The sequence below is a fragment of the Pipistrellus hanaki genome (genome assembly GCF_964339955.1).
Source record: "Pipistrellus hanaki genome assembly, chromosome: 1".
Taxonomy (NCBI): domain Eukaryota; kingdom Metazoa; phylum Chordata; class Mammalia; order Chiroptera; family Vespertilionidae; genus Pipistrellus; species Pipistrellus hanaki.
The window spans coordinates 68,815,675-68,833,348 of NC_140503.1; the positions used below are offsets into that span (position 1 = coordinate 68,815,675).

The window sequence follows — 17,674 nt, forward strand, 5'->3', positions numbered from 1 at the left end:
ACCCTATGTTAAATGACCTTGGACTCATGACTAAAGTTATTTAGTACTATCCAGTCTAAGTGACTTCCAGGATCTTCAGATGTGAAACTAACAGCCCTTTCTGTCAAGGCCCTCAAGGCTCAGTAGGTCCGGTTTCTGGTGTCACTGGGATAGGAGGGCTCATGTCAGAGTTCGGTCCTGCAAGATCCACCAAGACCTAGACCTAAACCTTGTAAAGTTTTTCACATAGTGTGCTTCTATTGAGTTTAGCAAAGAAAGCATAACCGGCTCTCAGAGACAGGTTCTGATCCAGTCCTGCTGTTGTCAGACTTTCAGAATTTCCTGCGGACTCAGATGGGTAACACCACCACCGTAAACATCATTATCAGCACTGTGGACTACCTTCTGCGTCTTCAGGTGAGTGGGCCTTGGGTGGTGGCATGTCTCAGATGTACTTCCAAAATCTAAAGACAGTTAATCACATGAGGTCAGGGAGGCCCAGAAGATAGTAAAAACCCAGTAAGAGGCAGTAAAATACAGTAAGTCCTCAATATCATCAATAGGTTCGATGACTTTAAGTGAAACAACATTTAATGGAACCAATTTTGCCATAGGCTAACTGATTTAAAACAAGAGTTAAGTTTCCACAGCATCTCATCAATAGTGTAACCTAACAGCATTAAGACAATTATTCAAGAACCTGCTGTGCCTAAAATGTGTATTTGAGTGTTTGAAGACTGGCCTGGGGGAAGTGGTTTAAAACCATATAATCTATTATGAAATGCTGGTTTATTTTAGTTTTGCCTGTGAAAACCTAGCCACAGTGTCCTGGAGCTATCAAACAACCTGTGACTGAGAAAAGATTCTTCACTAGGAAAAGGTTACAGAAAGCAGTCCGAATTAAGATGAGTCTACAAGTTCTTAGTGTTGAGAAGTCACTTGGTTTAATTGTTTGAAGGAAAATCCAAATAATATCAAGAAAATCTACATAGCCAAAACTGATTTGGCTTGGTGGATAGAGTGTCGGCCTGCGGACTGAAAGGTCCCAGGTTCGATTCTGGTCAAGGACATGTACCTTGGTTGTGGGCACATCCCCAGTAGGAGGTGTGCAGGAGGCAGCTGTTCAATGTTTCTCTCTTGTCGATGCTTCTAACTCTATCCCCATCCCTTCCTCCCTGTAAAAAATAATAATGATAATAATAATAATAATAATAAATAAATAAAAATAAATAAAATAAATTTATATATATATACATACACACACACACACACACACACACACACACACACACACACTGTGTTTCCCCGAAAATAAGACATCCTCTGAAAATAAGACCTACTTACAGGTTTCCTTCTGAGTGAAATATAAGGCATCCCCCTGAAAATAAGGCTCCCCTAGGCTAAACATGAGAGATTTGGTCCACTGATTCTGAAAGAAATGGAGTCACAAGAAATTCACCAGGAAATTCAGGAATTGGATTGTTATGATGATGTTCCAGAAGATGATGACATGATTGTCATTGAATAAATGAGTAAATTCTTGATACTGTAGGATTCACAGTTTGTCTGGTTTGTGTTGACAACTACTGTACTACCGTACCATATACAGGTAATAAATTTCCTTTATTTTCATTTAACAATAAATGTGTACCATATTCTTCTTCATGGAAAAATAAGACATCCCCTGAAAATAAGACCTAGAGCATCTTTGGGAGCAAAAATTAATATAAGACACTGTCTTATTTTCAGGGAAACAGGATATATATATATATATATATATATATATATATATATATGAAAATCTACACAAACATAAAAAGGATTCTCTTTTCTCTCTACTGATTCTTCATGCACTTCTGCCATTTAATAGAGCGATCTATGTGACCTCCCTGTGTTCCAGTTTTCTTGTCTGTAAAAGGGGTTTCAATGGGTGATGGTAAAGATTGAGAGATTTAATATATACAATAAACTCAGAACAATGCCTGGCACTTATAGCATTCGTTATTGTGGTGTTGTTATCATGATGATTTGGATGATAATCATGATCTTTATCTTTAGGGTACATTTTTCCTCTGAGTAAATTGTCCTACATCATAGTCACCTGGGTCCAGCTGTTCTCTCTCCTATCTGTTCTTTCCTACAGAGGGGCATCTGTCCTTCCGAGATGCCAGGGATCAGCTATCTCTGTGCTTCTTCCCAGAGTGCCAGGCTCCTGTGTTAATGAAGAGGTCTTAGAGATGGGGATTACCTTGTCTTCTTCCTGAATGTCGAGTTTAGCTACATTAACTGAAGCCGGAGAAATACTAAACTCTACTTGTCTGTTCTTAGGAATCAATCAGTGATTTCTACTGGTATTATTCAGGGAAGGACATCATTGATGAATCCGGACAGCACAATTTTTCCAAAGCTCTAGTGGTCACAAAGCAGATTTTCAATTCTCTTACAGAATACATCCAGGTATGTGCACAGAATACATGTTCAAACACAAGGAGAACATTACCAACATCCCTGTGCTCTACATTCCCTACAGAACATGTGGGTGCGCGGATGGACTGGGTATCTAGCCCTATTGCTGACAACACTTCTTTTCTGTCAATAGGAACCAATAGTACCTACACTCTGTGGGAAGTTGTGGTTCATGAGTCCCCCACTGTGACTCATTCATAGCATTGTCACACTTGCATTTATCTAGTTATATTTTGCTTTCCCTCCTTAACTGAAAATGTTTTGCAGACAAAAAAAGTTCTCATTCAATTTAAAATTCCTCATTTCTAGCACAATGTCTACATCACAGGCATGGACAGTGAAGTAAAGTAATGATTGTTAGAATGAAGGAATAAATTATGTCACCTTGAGTCTTGAGATTAAAAACAGAATTAATGACATTCTATGAATTTGTCAGAAATGAACTCTGGATAAGGTAACTTCAGAAGTACATAAGCTATATGAATGCCAGTTAAGTCCACAAGTGAACTTCAGGTTGAATGTCTACAACTTGCAACATCCTTTTTCTGTTCACAGCATTCTCTGTTCATTGACTACAGCAGTCTAGCTATCATGAAAAGAGGTCATACTGGGGCATAATTTGCTATGAAATCAGTAGCCATGTTGCAGTCCTCGGTGATGTTACATATGTTTCTTAAAGATCCGTAGGAGGAATCAACTGGCACAGTCAGATCATATTTGCTTATTAAGATAAACATAAAACTAAGACTATTAAATTTAAAGGAAGGTTTTAAGGGAGAGATTGATCATTGTCACCCAAGGATGGTAAAAACGTGGAGAGATAAACTTAGGAACAGGTGTCTCATCTGAAGTGTCACAGAATGGGAGATGCCTGCGAAAACCATTGAACAGATTTGACAAGCATCTGATTTGCTCTCTGCAGAACCCATTGCAATTTTCAGAATGCCCCATGCAGCACTTCACCTTAACGTAAAGCAGACACTTTGTGAGTTTCTTTGTACAAAGGGTTTTGTTCCAAAAAGAATCTAGAGTTTTCTAGGAATCAGATACCAAATGTACATGAACAGTGATTTTTAAATAAGGCTACATGATTTAAGGAAGCAGGCAATATTTCTTCTGCTCACCTCTCCCCTGGGAATTCTGTCAAGACTCTTCCAGAACATGAGATAATATTAGTGTTCTTTTCGGAAATTTCTTACTGAAGGGTGATTTGGGAATTGATTAAAAGGTAGGAAAATTGAACTATAAGGAAGAGTTTACAATAAGAAATATCAGATCAATAATCTGAAAAAATTGGAAAGGATATTAACAAGAAAAATGCAAACTGGTCATTGTCTTCCCTCTGTGTATGGCTTTCAGAAAATATAGAGATGGTATTATACCTGAAGTTCAGGTTAATGTTAAGAAAATCCTAAAAGTAATTGACCAGGAATATTATTCAGTATTTTGGGTTTGTTTTGTTTTTTATTTGAATAGATAACCATGTGGTCATAGCATTCTCCAGGCAGCTTTGCCAAATAACAGTCAATGTGCTAGGGCTTGATTTTCACATTGGCCTTCACAGAACCCTTGAGTTCCTCGGACCCCTTGTATGTGAAGGTGTGGATGAAAATGGGCAGGAGTGCCGAAACCAGTTTGGCTCAGTGAATAGAGCGTCAGCCTGTGGACTGAAAGGTCCCAGGTTCGATTCCAGTCAGGGACATGTACCTTGGTTGAGGGCACGTCCCCAGTGGGGGGTGTGCAAGAGGCAGCTGATCAATGATTCTCTCTCATCGATGTTTCTAACTCTCTATCCCTCTCTCTTTCTCTCTGTAAAAAAAAATCAATAAAATATATTTTTAAAAAGAAAGAGAAAAAAGAAAGAAAAATGAAGTGGGCAGGAGTGCCCTTCACTCTTATTCAGCCAGAGTACTGAGCTTTTTCAAATGATGTTCTTCAGTGTAAGATTTTCTTTGAAGAAAATATTCTAAGGCTAAAAGAAAACCTCTGGATATTGCTAGACTATGAAATTTCCAGTGGCTTTTGTTAGACATAGGATCCTATGATGAGGGTGCAAATATCTTGGGGGAAATATTGGGCTCAAAACGTGACTTTGGGGAGGAGCTATCTGTTCATATCAGCTAGTGTCATGGGCCCTTGCTGAGCCCTTCAGAGCAGCTCGTGATGTTGCAGTGAAATAAGATCCCTCCTCTCCACAGGGCCCTTGCATTGGGAACCAGCAGAGCCTGGCTCACAGCAGGCTGTGGGATGCGGTGGTCGGCTTCCTCCACGTGTTTGCTAACATGCAGATGAAACTCTCTCAGGTACTGTGGCCTGTCCCCAGTGAGTTGTTGGTGTGAAATGCTAAATTAATCCTCACCCCCTTGGTGTTCCCATTGTGAATGTGGCTGCTTGATCAAATGGCTGAAAAAGCCAAGCAGATTAGGTCTCATTTATAAAACCCTGGGTCTAAATGGGAGACGGGAGTGAATGTCCCAGACAGGCTTTTGCATGGATGCAGCTTCCTTCCTTATGTCCCACCAACTTACCCTTTTCATAATTGCCTCAACATTTGCTTTTCATGGTGCTAATCCTTTTGCTTCCTTGTCACTGTTTTGTCAGTTTATAACAATTGATGGCCCTTTCTGATCTGTCTGATACCTGCATGTCTCTTTAATTCACCTATGCCTTCGCTCTCACCTTTGCTTCCCCTTCCCTCCCCCTCTCCGCCTTTCCTTTCCACTCCCCATCTCTCTGGCAAGATGATTCAGACTCGCTCAGAGCATTTATTATGAACAAATAAATGTAGTATATGTAGTAGATGATCGTCTCTCTCCATGGCAACACATGAGGGAGAACTTCAGGATGTTTCAGGTTGATTAGAATAACATTTGTAGCATCTATTTAAATAATGTGTACCTACAGTGTTCCAGGCTGTCACATCTGCCTCCTCCCTTCTGGAATGTGCTATCTAACCCTTTCATTTTGTTTCCCCTTTTGACTCTGGCCTTATGGGAGGAGAGAGTTCTTGGGAGGGCTGCTAATTCGGCAGTAACATGTCAGCTGATTGACTCCTATGTCAACCCAGCTGGGGCAGCATGGTGAGGGGCTCTGGAGACAAGAGCCTGGTCCTGGCACCTCCTCACTGGTAAATTTCAGAAAGTCAGGTCCCTTTTCTTGTTTTTTGCTTCATCAACTATAAAATATTGGGAGTTAGAATATCGAACCTTTGAGGTGTCTTCCAGCTCAAATATTCTACACGTCTATTTCGCATAAAGCCGTGACATACACCAGAGCTGGGGGATTTCCCTCTGAAATTTAGAGAGCTAGACAAGTAATTATCTTTACAAAGAGAGTCTGTAAGAGGAGTGTGGCGCTGATGCGTTTTTAATCTCACCCTCTGATTGCCCACCTCAGATCCTCCAAGGATTATTTTCCTTCTGTGATGTAGGGTGCAAAGCACAGTGCTAGCTTAGCAATGCCCTGTCTGCAATGCTGAAATTAAAACCAAACAGACTAGGATCAAAACCATCCAGAGGAATAGCCTCAATTATATAACATTTTAAGGGACCAGTGGCACCCAGATCACCACCAACTAGAATCAGGAGAACCTAAATTAATCCATTAAAAAGAGGAGAACCCATTCAGTGATTTTAAGCTCAATGCCTTAATTGGATTGCAATAGTATTCCCAAAAAGCTCATTTGCATTTCTCCAGTATCAAGAACAACAACATAAACTATGAGATACCTAACAGCTCTTTGGTGGATTGGGTTGTTCAGTAGTTTTGGACAATGAGTGGTATATCTGCCACATTGTGCTAATAAAAGGAAAGCTGTAAAGGAATGCTATTGGCCATGCCCTGCTGCAGGCAACTTCCTGATGCTACAAGCAGTGGATGGTAAGACCTCTGCATTCACAATGAGAAGGGAATTCATTCCCAAGATTGACGCAACCCTCACCTAGTATTTCCAGAGCAGCACTGTACTTTGCTCGCTGCCCTGTACTTTGCTGAGGGATCAGATAGCTCAGGGGTATCTCCTGTTTCTGTTCTAGGATTCCAGTCAGATCGAGCTGCTGAAGGAACTCTTGGATCTCCTTCAGGACATGGTGGTGATGCTTCTGTCCCTCCTGGAAGGTTGGGCTGTTTGGTATAACTAGGCATTCACACAACTGTAATTGGTCCAAGGGCTAACCATACTAATCACGCAGATTATCCTCCTGGCAGGTCATTCATGCCATATAACATTGATTAGAAAGCCAAATTTTCGTCAACAAAACATGAGTGAGAGGAACATGGTCTGATGGACAAAGCCTGAAACCAACTTATTTTATGACAATAGGAAAGCCAGAATGAACTGGGGAAAACCTCTAAGCTTTGCTCTTTCCTATTCTCTCCCTCTCCCCATTGCTTTTCAATACATCTGGCTGCCAGTGTGTATGCCAGCCATCTAGTTGGTCACTTTCCTAGGTCTAAGGGGATGAGAGGGGCACCACTTATTCCTATGTGTCCCTAATAATCTAATAACAAAACCAATTCTCAGGCCCCAAGCCAGATAAAAGACACTGGGGTAGCCATCTCCTTCTCCCTCTGTTTCTATCCCCCTTGGCTCCTAGTGATGTAGTCTTTATGGCTTGCTTCTCCCTCCTGCCCATTTCCAAATTATCACAGTCAGAAAAGAGCTGACTGATTTGGTACATAGTCTAAAAATAGCTTATCAGTTACAGAATGGCTTAGATTTATTGATATATTTGTATGTCTTTTTGAACCTGCCTCACAGGGAATGTGGTAAATGGAACTATTGGCAAGCAGATGGTTGACACACTGGTGGAGTCATCTACCAATGTAGAAATGATCTTGAAATTCTTTGACATGTTCTTGAAACTTAAAGACTTAACGAGCTCAGACACCTTCAAAGAATATGACCCAGATGGTAAAGGGATTATCTCCAAAAAAGAATTCCAGAAGGCCATGGAAGGGCAAAAACAGTACACTCAGTCAGAGATTGACTTTCTCCTTTCTTGTGCAGAAGCTGATGAGAATGACATGTTTAATTACATTGATTTTGTCGACCGGTTCCATGAGCCAGCCAAAGACATAGGGTTTAATGTGGCAGTGTTATTGACAAATCTCTCAGAACATATGCCAAATGATTCTCGCCTTAAATGCCTGTTGGACCCAGCAGAAAGTGTGCTAAACTACTTCGAACCATACCTAGGACGCATTGAGATTATGGGTGGTGCCAAGAAAATTGAGCGTGTTTATTTTGAGATCAGTGAATCCAGTCGAACTCAATGGGAAAAGCCCCAAGTGAAGGAATCTAAGAGACAATTCATCTTTGATGTTGTCAATGAAGGTGGGGAGCAGGAAAAGATGGAACTATTTGTGAACTTCTGTGAGGATACCATCTTTGAAATGCAGTTAGCATCTCAGATCTCTGAATCTGACTCAACTGACAGACCAGAAGAGGAGGAGGAGGAAGATGAAGACTCTTCTTACACACTAGAGATTGAGGGGGAAGAAGAGGATGACAAATCCTTTGAGTCTGCCTCTGCATTTGCCATGGCCTGTGCCTCAGTGAAGAGGAATGTTGCCAACTTTCTAAAGAGGGTAACCCTGAAGAACCTCAGGAAGCAATACAGGAAGGTGAAAAAGATGACTGTGAAGGAGCTGGTAAAGGTGTTCTTCTCGTTCTTCTGGATGTTGTTTGTGGGGCTGTTCCAGTTGTTCTTCACCATCTTAGGGGGAATCTTTCAGATCCTGTGGAACACAGTATTTGGAGGGGGTCTTGTAGAAGGGGCAAAGAACATCAGGGTGACCAAGATCCTGGGGGACATGCCTGATCCAACCCAATTTGGTATCCATGATGATGTTTTGGAGGCTGAGAGGGCAGAAGTGACGGAGCCGGGTATCACCACTGAACTAGTGCACTTTTTAAAGGGTGATAAAGGAGATGTGGATATTATGTCAGATCTTTTGGGATTCCACTCTAAGAAAGAAGGTGGCTCAAAGCATGGGCCGGAAGTGGGTTTGGGTGACCTCTCTGAGATTGTTGGCAAAGATGAACCCCCTACACTAGAGAGTACTGTACGGAAGAAAAGGAAAGTACAGGTAAGCATAATTTGTTTCCATCATCCTTCTTTATGCCCTGAAGAACACTTGCTACTATATTTTGCAACTAATACTGACACCAACTCCCTGAGTGCTAACAATGTATTAGACACCCACTCTCCTATGATTACCCAGATCTCTTCATTCTAGCTCTACTATGTCAAGGAAGTGCAAGGTGTAAATGGATGTCTCAGTGTCAAATTGCTGGGTAGTCTTCAGTTTACATTGTAGAGTTCAGACATGGTGATCTGTGATGATCACTTTACTTCCACGCTTTTATTAGAAGGTTAGTTCTCATGGTTGACAGGTTCCTTTAATAAACTAAAAGCATAGAAAACCAGGTATAACATAAGTGGATGTTTTTTTTCTGGTGAGACAATAATTCTGCAGTGTCCCAAAAGGTTCAGATGGTATCATAATTTAGCAGTGTCCCAGTGAGTCTTATTGGCTGGGACACTGTGCTAAATATCACATTTCATTATTGTGATGCAGCCATTATTAAATTTGGGCTTTAAGTCAGTTGACTAGATTAAGAGAATAAGATAATTGTAATTCAGAGCCCCTTGGTCATGGATGTTGACCTTGATCAACCCTTGGTCATAGGTATTTCCCTCTGTTGCATCATCCAACTCACAGCATCATACTAGCACTAAAGGGGGTATGGAGAGAAGTGTAAAGAGATCAAAGCCCAAAGACAACTTTTATTCATTCATTACATTAATATTTATTAAATAGCTAACAAGTGCTTGTCATTATTTTTGGCTTTGGGGATATAAGGATAAGTGAAAAGTGCATTGTCCCTATAATTCAGTGAAGAAGAGATTTTGCATAAATCTGTACAGGCATGAAGAATGTTGGGAAGGACGAATGCCAGGTGCTAAAGATATGTATACAAGAGAACTCTCGCCTGGCTTTGCGAATCAGGGAAGAAGGCATCAGAACTATAGGCATTCTTACAATATTAATTTCTTTACTCCTTTTGGCTCCCTGATGTAGCCTCAGGGCATAAACATAATAGGATTCATTCAAGGCCTGCTACATGCCAAGCTGTGTTCTGAGGCTATAAAAACTCAGTTAACAGGAAAGACATTTTTGCTTTAATAGAGCTTAACTTCTAATGGAAGAAGACAACAAATAAATAAGATAATTACCATTTGTGACACATGCTAAAATAAATGAACAAGGACACGTGTTACAGAGTGAATGTGGGCCCTACTTTAAATAGGATAATCAAGGAGGCTTCTGACAAGCTGTCCTATGAACCATGTCCTGAAGGATATCAGGCACATGCACAGCAGTCACACTCCAGGCAGAGGAGATGCTTGGTGCAAAAGTCCGGGTTCAGGGAAGGATTTAGAATGTCCCAGGAAAGAAAATGAGGTCTAGGTGTTTGGGTGTAGGAAGTAAGGAATCAAGAGGTGTAAGATGGAATGAAAAGCCATCATCCTGCAGCCAGTAGGCCTCAGTAAGGAGCTTGAATTTTCTTCGAAGTACAATGGTCATCAGGCAGAAGGCGTGCGGATCGGGTGCTAAGAGGATTAAAGACGAGGCAGGTATCCTGTCTGATGGAAGCAGTTTCTGATATGGTCCATCTCTCCCTGACCCCATGGAGTAGTGGGACCACTGCCTCAAGGCTCTGACAGTATCCAAGCACAAGTTTTCTCTTTGAGTTGACTAATAATAAGAGGGCAGTGGAGTTTTCAGGTTTGAAATCTTTGTCTTGGCATCTCTCCAGAGCACCTGGATATGTAGCAGGACACTCACCTTCCATGACCCTGAGAGAAGCAGAAGCAGGAGAAGAGAAAGCCATTGGGACTTCTGACCAAGGAGATGAAAGTGGCCAGCGATATTGGCTCTTCACCATGAACACACTGATTCTGGGAGAACTTGACTGACTATTGTTTTTATCTAGGCAGCAGAGATGAAAGCAGCACATGACTCAGAAGGAAAAGTGGAACCCGAGAAGGCAGAGTAAGTTCTTGGTAGCTTCGAAAACTCAAACTCATGTTAGACAGTTCTTGATAGCATTTACTATTCTATTGCTGTGGTAAATAGCTATATAGTAATGCTATCCTATATAATAAAAGCCTAATGTGCAAATTATCCCCTTTGGTGGTGGTTCGACCAGGAAACCAGGAGTTTGACTGCTTGCTATGATGTGCTCTGACCACCAGGGGCTGACAAGGAACATGGCGGGTGTCAGCAATGCACTGTGACCTCTCGCCAGCTACCTGGGGGCAGGGGTGACAGGGATGGAGGTGTGGTGACACTGTGGGGTGTCCGCTGAGCTCACTCTTACTGTCCCTGCACTCTTACTGATGTCAGGGCTCACATACCAGGGAAGCCCCCCACACTCAAGTGCCAGGCACCCACAAGGAGTCCACCCCACACCTGTGCTGCATCTTCCAGGTGAGCCAGGCTGCAGCCACTGGGACCACAGGGGCCGGTCAGGCTCCCTGTGGGTTCACACAGGAACTGGTCTGCACAGCCAGCAGAGAGAGAGTGCCCTGCCCACCCAGCTTCCATGCAGTGCTGCTGGGTGGCCCAGAGGCCCATGCTGTACCCCGGCCTGCACTCACCGTATCTCCACGTAGGAATTTGGGCACCATGACTCAGGTGGAGGAGAGCATGTGGGGGCCAAGGGACCCAGGGCCCAGATGTCAGCTGGGACCTGTCTTTCCACACCAGACACTTGTACTTTGATCACCGGCCAGGCCTAGGGACTGCCATCATGCACAAATTTCATGCACTGGATCTCTAGTAATAATATAAGAAACTAGAGGCCTGGTGCACAAATTCATGCTCGGGTGGAATCCCTCATCCTGGCTGGCCATGGAGGCTTATCAGGGGGCAGCAGGAGGTTGACAGGCCAAGGGGAGGCGCTGAGATGTGGGAGGTTGGTGGACTAGGGAGTGGAAGGGCCACGGGAGGTTGGCCGGACAGGGGGAGGGGCAATGAGAGATTGGTTGTGGGAGTGCACTAATCACCAGGGGGCAGCTCCTGTGTTGAGTGTCTACCCCCTGATGGTCAGTGCACACCATAGATCATTCCAGTTGTTCCAGTCATCCAGTTACAGAGGTCCTTTAGGCTTTTATATATATATATATAGATAGGTATTTTTCAAGCTCTGAATACATTTATTTTTACCCCAGCTATATGATAAAAACATTTCATTAATCTTAATTTTATCTCACTGGTAGGTCAGAATTTCACCATCTGGCCAAATTACCAAACACCAACATTTCATAACTTTTGTATAATGTTGATTATGATGGTATCTAATATACTGTATTTTCTGGCATATAAGATGACCCCCTAGTTTTACAGTTAAAACATCGGTTTAGGCCTATATTCGCTGTATAAGACTACCCCCCACTTCCGAGGCAACACCAGTTCTTTTTTTAATAGACCGCCTCTCTAACTCAGCCAATCCAAGCAGGCTTTTTATGCATGCAAATTATACATGTTCTGTACCCAAAGGTACACTGTGTTCTAGTAAAAAGCCTGGTCAGATTGGCCAGAGTCAGAGAGGCAGTCTATTAAAAAAAGAACTGGTGTTGCCTCGGAAGTGGGGGGTAGTCTTATACAGCGAATATAGGCCTAAACCTATGTTTTAACTGTAAAATTAGGGGGTCGTCTTATACGCTGGAAAATATGGTGTTCAATACCTATTACATGCCAGGTCTTATGTTAAGGTCTTTTACACAATATCTCATTTAATATCTGCCACAAATTTGAAGAATATGTACTATTGCTAACTCAAATGAGGTCTTAAAAAATAAATAATAAAGGACCTTTCCAAAGAAGAAATAAAAGTTAAAAGTTAAACCAAATTTCAGAAAAAGTCTACAAACATATTGATAACTATTGTACCTATGACCATGGCTCATCAAAGTGGACACTACTCATTAAGTGCACAGTTGATGTCCAGGCACTGTGGGTAATAAATCGCTAAGGCTTCCACCTCCCAAGAAAGAATTACCAGACTTGAATTCAGTCTCCCTGTCTGGGCTGGGCCTCCCCCTGGCCTCCGTGCTAAATGGGTTGCTTGCTCCTGTAGCATGGAAGATGGGGAGAAGGAGGAGACAGCCGGAGAAGAACAAGCCAAGGTCCTGTGGGCAGAGGCAACAAAAAAGAAGAAGCGGAGACGTGGGCAGAAAGTCGAGAAGCCTGAAGCCTTCATGGCTAATTTCTTTAAAGGGCTGGAAATCTATCAGACCAAGCTACTGGTAAGCGCTCCAGCCCAGGCCCCACTTCTGGTGCAGGAGTTGGCCCGAGGAAAATCTCAGAGAAATGGCCATGATTTTGTTTCAAAATGTGGTTAGTTATGCTCCCTCACTTTCTCATTCCTCTTCTTTTCCTCTTCTCATTTATCTGCCTGCTCCACTTGTGTTGGAGGAAAAGCAAAAGAGGTTAACCTGGCAAAAGCCAAGTGCTCCAGTTCCCCTGCCCAACTGTGGGTACCCTCTCTGCCCTGCGCTGTCTCAGACAGCATGGGAATTCCTCTTCCTAGCTGTGTCATGTGGGGACTTAGCTGCTCCTCGGCCAAAGTTCACGAGTAGTAGGATCATTAGGGATGCAGAAAGAATCTACCTACATCAAGTGGGTTCTCACAACAAACCCCAAAAGCTGTTCTTCCACATGCAGTTAGCCCTCAGCCTAGCTTCTGCAGTTCTCGGATGATTTACCTCCTGAGGTACAGCTGCTGATGCCAGGACAACCCCGTCCCCGGCACCTGCGGTGAGAGCTCTCCACAGAGAGACTGAGCGCTTTCCCCATGCAGCTGCCATCCTAGTCCTCAAATGCTGATCTTCCCAGGAAGGTGACAGTGAGGATGGAAATGGTGCCCCTGGGAAGGGAGAGGCAGGGGCTCTGGGATTGTGGCTTATAAAGGGACAGACACCCAAAGTCAGTCTGGTTGTATGCAGGGTAGGAACTGCAGAGAGGTTTTTTGTGAACTTAGGTCATCCATAATGTCCCAAAAGACTAATGTCCGTGCGAAGTGCTCAGTATATGCACACGCGCGCGCGCACACACACATACAGATACATGCACATGCAACACACACACACATGCATGCCTTCATAGCAGCATTTGAGTCTGCTGGTGGCATGTCTGGCATTTGGTTCCAGAAAGAACAATCTGGGCCAGGGTTCCTTTGAGCATCATTCTAAGCAATTTTTTTTTAAATCATCATTTTTGGTTCTTCTCTCAAATAAAGTCCCAAGAAGGCCAGAATTGTCCTAGAATACTGGTTACCAAAGAGTAGAACTAGTTTTGTGTAAACTTCTAACGAGAAGCGACCGTCTGTGTGATAGAAGGAAGTCCCCTTTTCCTTGCAAAGCTCCTCGTCTCTGCCTGTCCTTTCCTTTGCAGCATTACCTGGCCAGGAATTTCTACAACCTGAGGTTCCTCGCTCTGTTTGTAGCCTTCGCTATCAACTTCATCCTGCTCTTTTACAAGGTGATGCTTCATTCAAAGATCATTTACCAAATGTACTTCACTAAATGTACTTCATTTAAAAAAAATAGAAATTGGAGCTAAGATTCTAATATCTAAAGACATTTCTAAGACACTGGCTTCTACAAAGGGTGTCGTTCTTCAGCAAGGGGAAGAATGGAGACACTTTTCCAGTAGTTCACGGTTGTTCTATTCATTACCTAATAAATTTTTCGAATATTTTGGGGGGATCTGCTATGTCCTTGAGCCTTTATTAGGAAGTGGTAGTCATTTCAAAATGCAGTTCTTTCCTTGCGGAATAAGGTAGCAGAAAGAGCCATTATAATTGGTCCCCATGTTAGAACCCTTATGAAGGGAGAATTAACAGTTGTTTCCTGAGTGAGGAAAAGGAGGGACTAATCAAGAGAATGAAGATGGATGGCATTGATAGGTGGGGTCTTGTATACTGCAGGCACATAATAAATGTTCATGGAATGAATTCATGAATGATAGGCCTTTACTAATTTTTAGTAAAATTTCCCTAATTTTTAAACATTTTTTGCTTTTTCTCAGAAGATACATATTGTCTCTTTAAAGTGTTGTTTGCGATTATTAGAACTACTGGGGATTCCTAGGAATAAGTTGCCCCAAAACCTCACACTCAGCAAATAATGCTGAGTCACGGCTATATGCACAGCGACATAGTCCGTGGGGAGACCCAACGGCGGATGCTCTTCCTGGTGTTTGTAAGAGGGTGTGTCTTGGCCAGGTCACTGAAGAGCCTTTAGAAGAGGACACAGAGGATGTGGTGAACCTGTGGCATTCCTTCAGTGACGACGACGAGGAGGAGGCGATGGTGTTCTTTGTCCTCCAGGAGAGCACTGGGTACATGGCCCCCACATTGCGAGCTCTGGCCGTTATCCACACCATCATCTCTTTGGTCTGCGTGGTGGGCTATTACTGCCTCAAGGTGAGTTGCTGTCCACTCTGAATCTTATCTGACTCCTTGGCATCATTTCTGCACCCAGCCCTTTGTTCTCTAAGGCTGTTCTAATAGACCAAGGTTTGTGGAGCAGCATCCTGGGTATCACCTAGGAGCTGGTTAGACCCATACAATTGTGGGCCCAGCGCCAGGCCTTTTAAATTGGAATCTGTACTGTAACATGATCCCCAGAAGATCTGCATCCTCATTCTTTTGAGAAGGCTTGCTCTCTAAGTCCCATTTCAGGCACCACCTGTAAAATTTGATAAAATTAGAAGCATCAGTCTAAATCACAGATGGACCTTGTCATGTGAGAGTCTTCTGATCTCTACATTTATATTGGAGTTTTTTACAAAAATGCTTTTCACCTTTCAAAAATTATTAGGTTTTAACTCTTTGAGACATCAGGAGAAACACTTAATGAGTTAGAGTTTCAGTTACTGTTTATTGCTGATAACAAATCACCCCTAAACTTGGTGGCTGAAAATGATGTTTGATCTCTCTGATTCTGTGAACTGGCTGGGCCAGGTGAGCAGCTCCTCTGCTCCATGTGAAGGCGGCTACATCAGCAGGCATGTGGGAGTTCGGCTGGGCTAGATTGTCCATGCTGGCACTGGCTCACACCTGCACAGTGGAGAGGTAGCCGCTGGCAGGCTGGCATAGCTGGGCCTCTCCACACAGACTCAGGGCACTGCCCTGTCCATTTGCCTCTCCACATTCTCTCCCTGGCCAGGTAGCTGGACTTCTTGCATTTGGTGCCTTGGAGTTTCCAAAAAGAGCACAGAAGTGAAAGCTGCTAGCCCTTCTTAAGGCCCAGGCCCAGGCCCAGAACTGACAGAGTCATTTCTATTGCATCCTTCCGGGGAAAGCAAGTCACAGAGCTAGCCCATTTTCACTGTGGCTCAGGGGTGAGGAGGGCTGCACAGGGCATTAATACTAGGAGACCAGGTTCGCTGGGCCACGGTTATGTCTTCAGACACTACCCATTTACGTGAGTCTTCAGTCATTCTGTGTTTGGTGTTCTAAGACCAGTTCTTTTTCTATTGTGCCACATATTTTTCTCTTTACTTTTTTTTTTTTTTTTTTTACTTCTCTTTAGTAGGACATCTCCTTGGCTCTTTACCAAGCCATCTCCTCCCAAGGAAAAACCCAGGAAATATATTTCTATCTGTGTGACCCTCACTTCCCAGTGTACTATGGTATCATGTAGGAAGTTCAGTTACCCTGCTGAAGAGAGCATGTGCCCTGCCTAACCTAGCCGTCACCAACTGGTGGTCTGTGGACCACTGGTGGTCCGTGGGTCGGAAAGGTTGGCAACCGCTGCCCTAAACCACACAGAGGACCCAACTGTAACAATAAAAGCACAGATTTGTTAGCCGGGCTACCTGAGTTGGATTCACAGCTCAGCCATCTCTCTGTTTCCTCCTCTGTAAAAAATGAGTATCATAATACCACTGATCCCTGAACATTGCTGGAGGATTAAATGAACTGCTATGCATGAAAGCATTCAGAACGTCAGAGAGTAACTGAGAGTGCCAGCTGCTGCTCCCTAGGTCACCATCCCAGAGCTCACCTGTTGTGTAAAGTGCAGATACACTGCTGGCCTAGAGAAACACTCTCTGGGGAATAAAATGTGCAAATCCTGCTTACAAAGCATACAAACCCCTAGAAGACTGAAGGGGAATGCTTTGAATCCCAGAGCTTAGAACCGCTCTAAAACTTGGTATTACTATTGTTATTCAGAGTCATTTCAAAATACAGCAGAAATTAGTCAGCATAGCTTTATCTTTGTTTCCCCTCCCACATCATCCATTAGCTGACAGCAGTCATTGATTCCTCCCAGTGTGCAACGCCTATTATTAGCCTTTGCCATCTTCCTAGCATTAGTCTTTTCTTTCCTCAGTGTAGTTTCATTGTTTTAAAGAAGAAAGAACAAGAGGTAACTCTTTACAAATCATGATCTAAACTTTGTCTTTTTGTCTTGGAAATAAAGGGGCAGAGTGAGGCATTTGGATGTCATTAGCTTTAAGGAACAGTTATTGGAAGAAACTGTTTGGAGACCAAGGTCTCAAGGATGTTGCTAAGTAACCAGTGGCTTCCCAGCCAATGAGAAAGTGTGGTTCTGTCTGAGTTAAGCTTTTCTGGCTAGAGGTGCTCTGGCTCTTCTGATTTCCCTTGGGATTTCAGCAGTAGCCTCTGACCTCACTAACTCTGTCCCATATTTGAAGTGTGTGTGTGTGTGTGTGTGTGTGTGTGTGTGTGTGTTGGTGATGGTTGGAGTGATGAGTTATTTCCCCATCCTTCTGTTTGGTAGATCTCTATAGCCACCCCACCAATTGCATCTAAAATCAGACTTAGAACAAGACAACAGGGAGTGATCGTTGAGAGCAAATAAGAGCACTCCTACCTGGCAGGCACTCTCCTGGGAAAGCCTCTGAGGAAGAAAACCTCAATCCAGAAAGACTATGTATGGGGCCCAGTGAGCACTCTCCTTCTGTCCATCAATACATGTCTCATTCACCAAATTTCAAAGCCATGAGATAAATATGACCCTAGCCACTGGGGGTGGGGATGGGGGGTGGAATATTTCATGGTATTCTCATGGGTAACAAATCAACTCCACAATAGTCAATCATCCCTTCTGAGTTCAACTCCAGCCTAGGAGTCTGAGGAGACCTAACTCATTCCGCCCCAGGGACCCATCTGCATATGGCCTTC

The 17,674-nt window shown here is 43.2% G+C and overlaps 1 protein-coding gene across 3 annotated transcripts in view; it reads left to right on the plus strand.

The window, feature by feature from the left end:
• Positions 1–17,674, plus strand: part of RYR3 (ryanodine receptor 3) — a 508,007-nt gene that overhangs the window by 471,921 nt on the left and 18,412 nt on the right. For all 3 annotated transcript variants that reach the window (XM_084861661.1, XM_084861660.1, XM_084861662.1), the window contains 9 exons: positions 308–396; positions 2,308–2,436; positions 4,644–4,748; positions 6,480–6,561; positions 7,205–8,535; positions 10,448–10,506; positions 12,596–12,764; positions 13,912–13,998; positions 14,744–14,944. In XM_084861661.1, the coding sequence (XP_084717787.1) occupies positions 308–396; positions 2,308–2,436; positions 4,644–4,748; positions 6,480–6,561; positions 7,205–8,535; positions 10,448–10,506; positions 12,596–12,764; positions 13,912–13,998; positions 14,744–14,944 (2,252 nt within the window). The remainder of the gene's footprint in view (positions 1–307; positions 397–2,307; positions 2,437–4,643; positions 4,749–6,479; positions 6,562–7,204; positions 8,536–10,447; positions 10,507–12,595; positions 12,765–13,911; positions 13,999–14,743; positions 14,945–17,674) is intronic.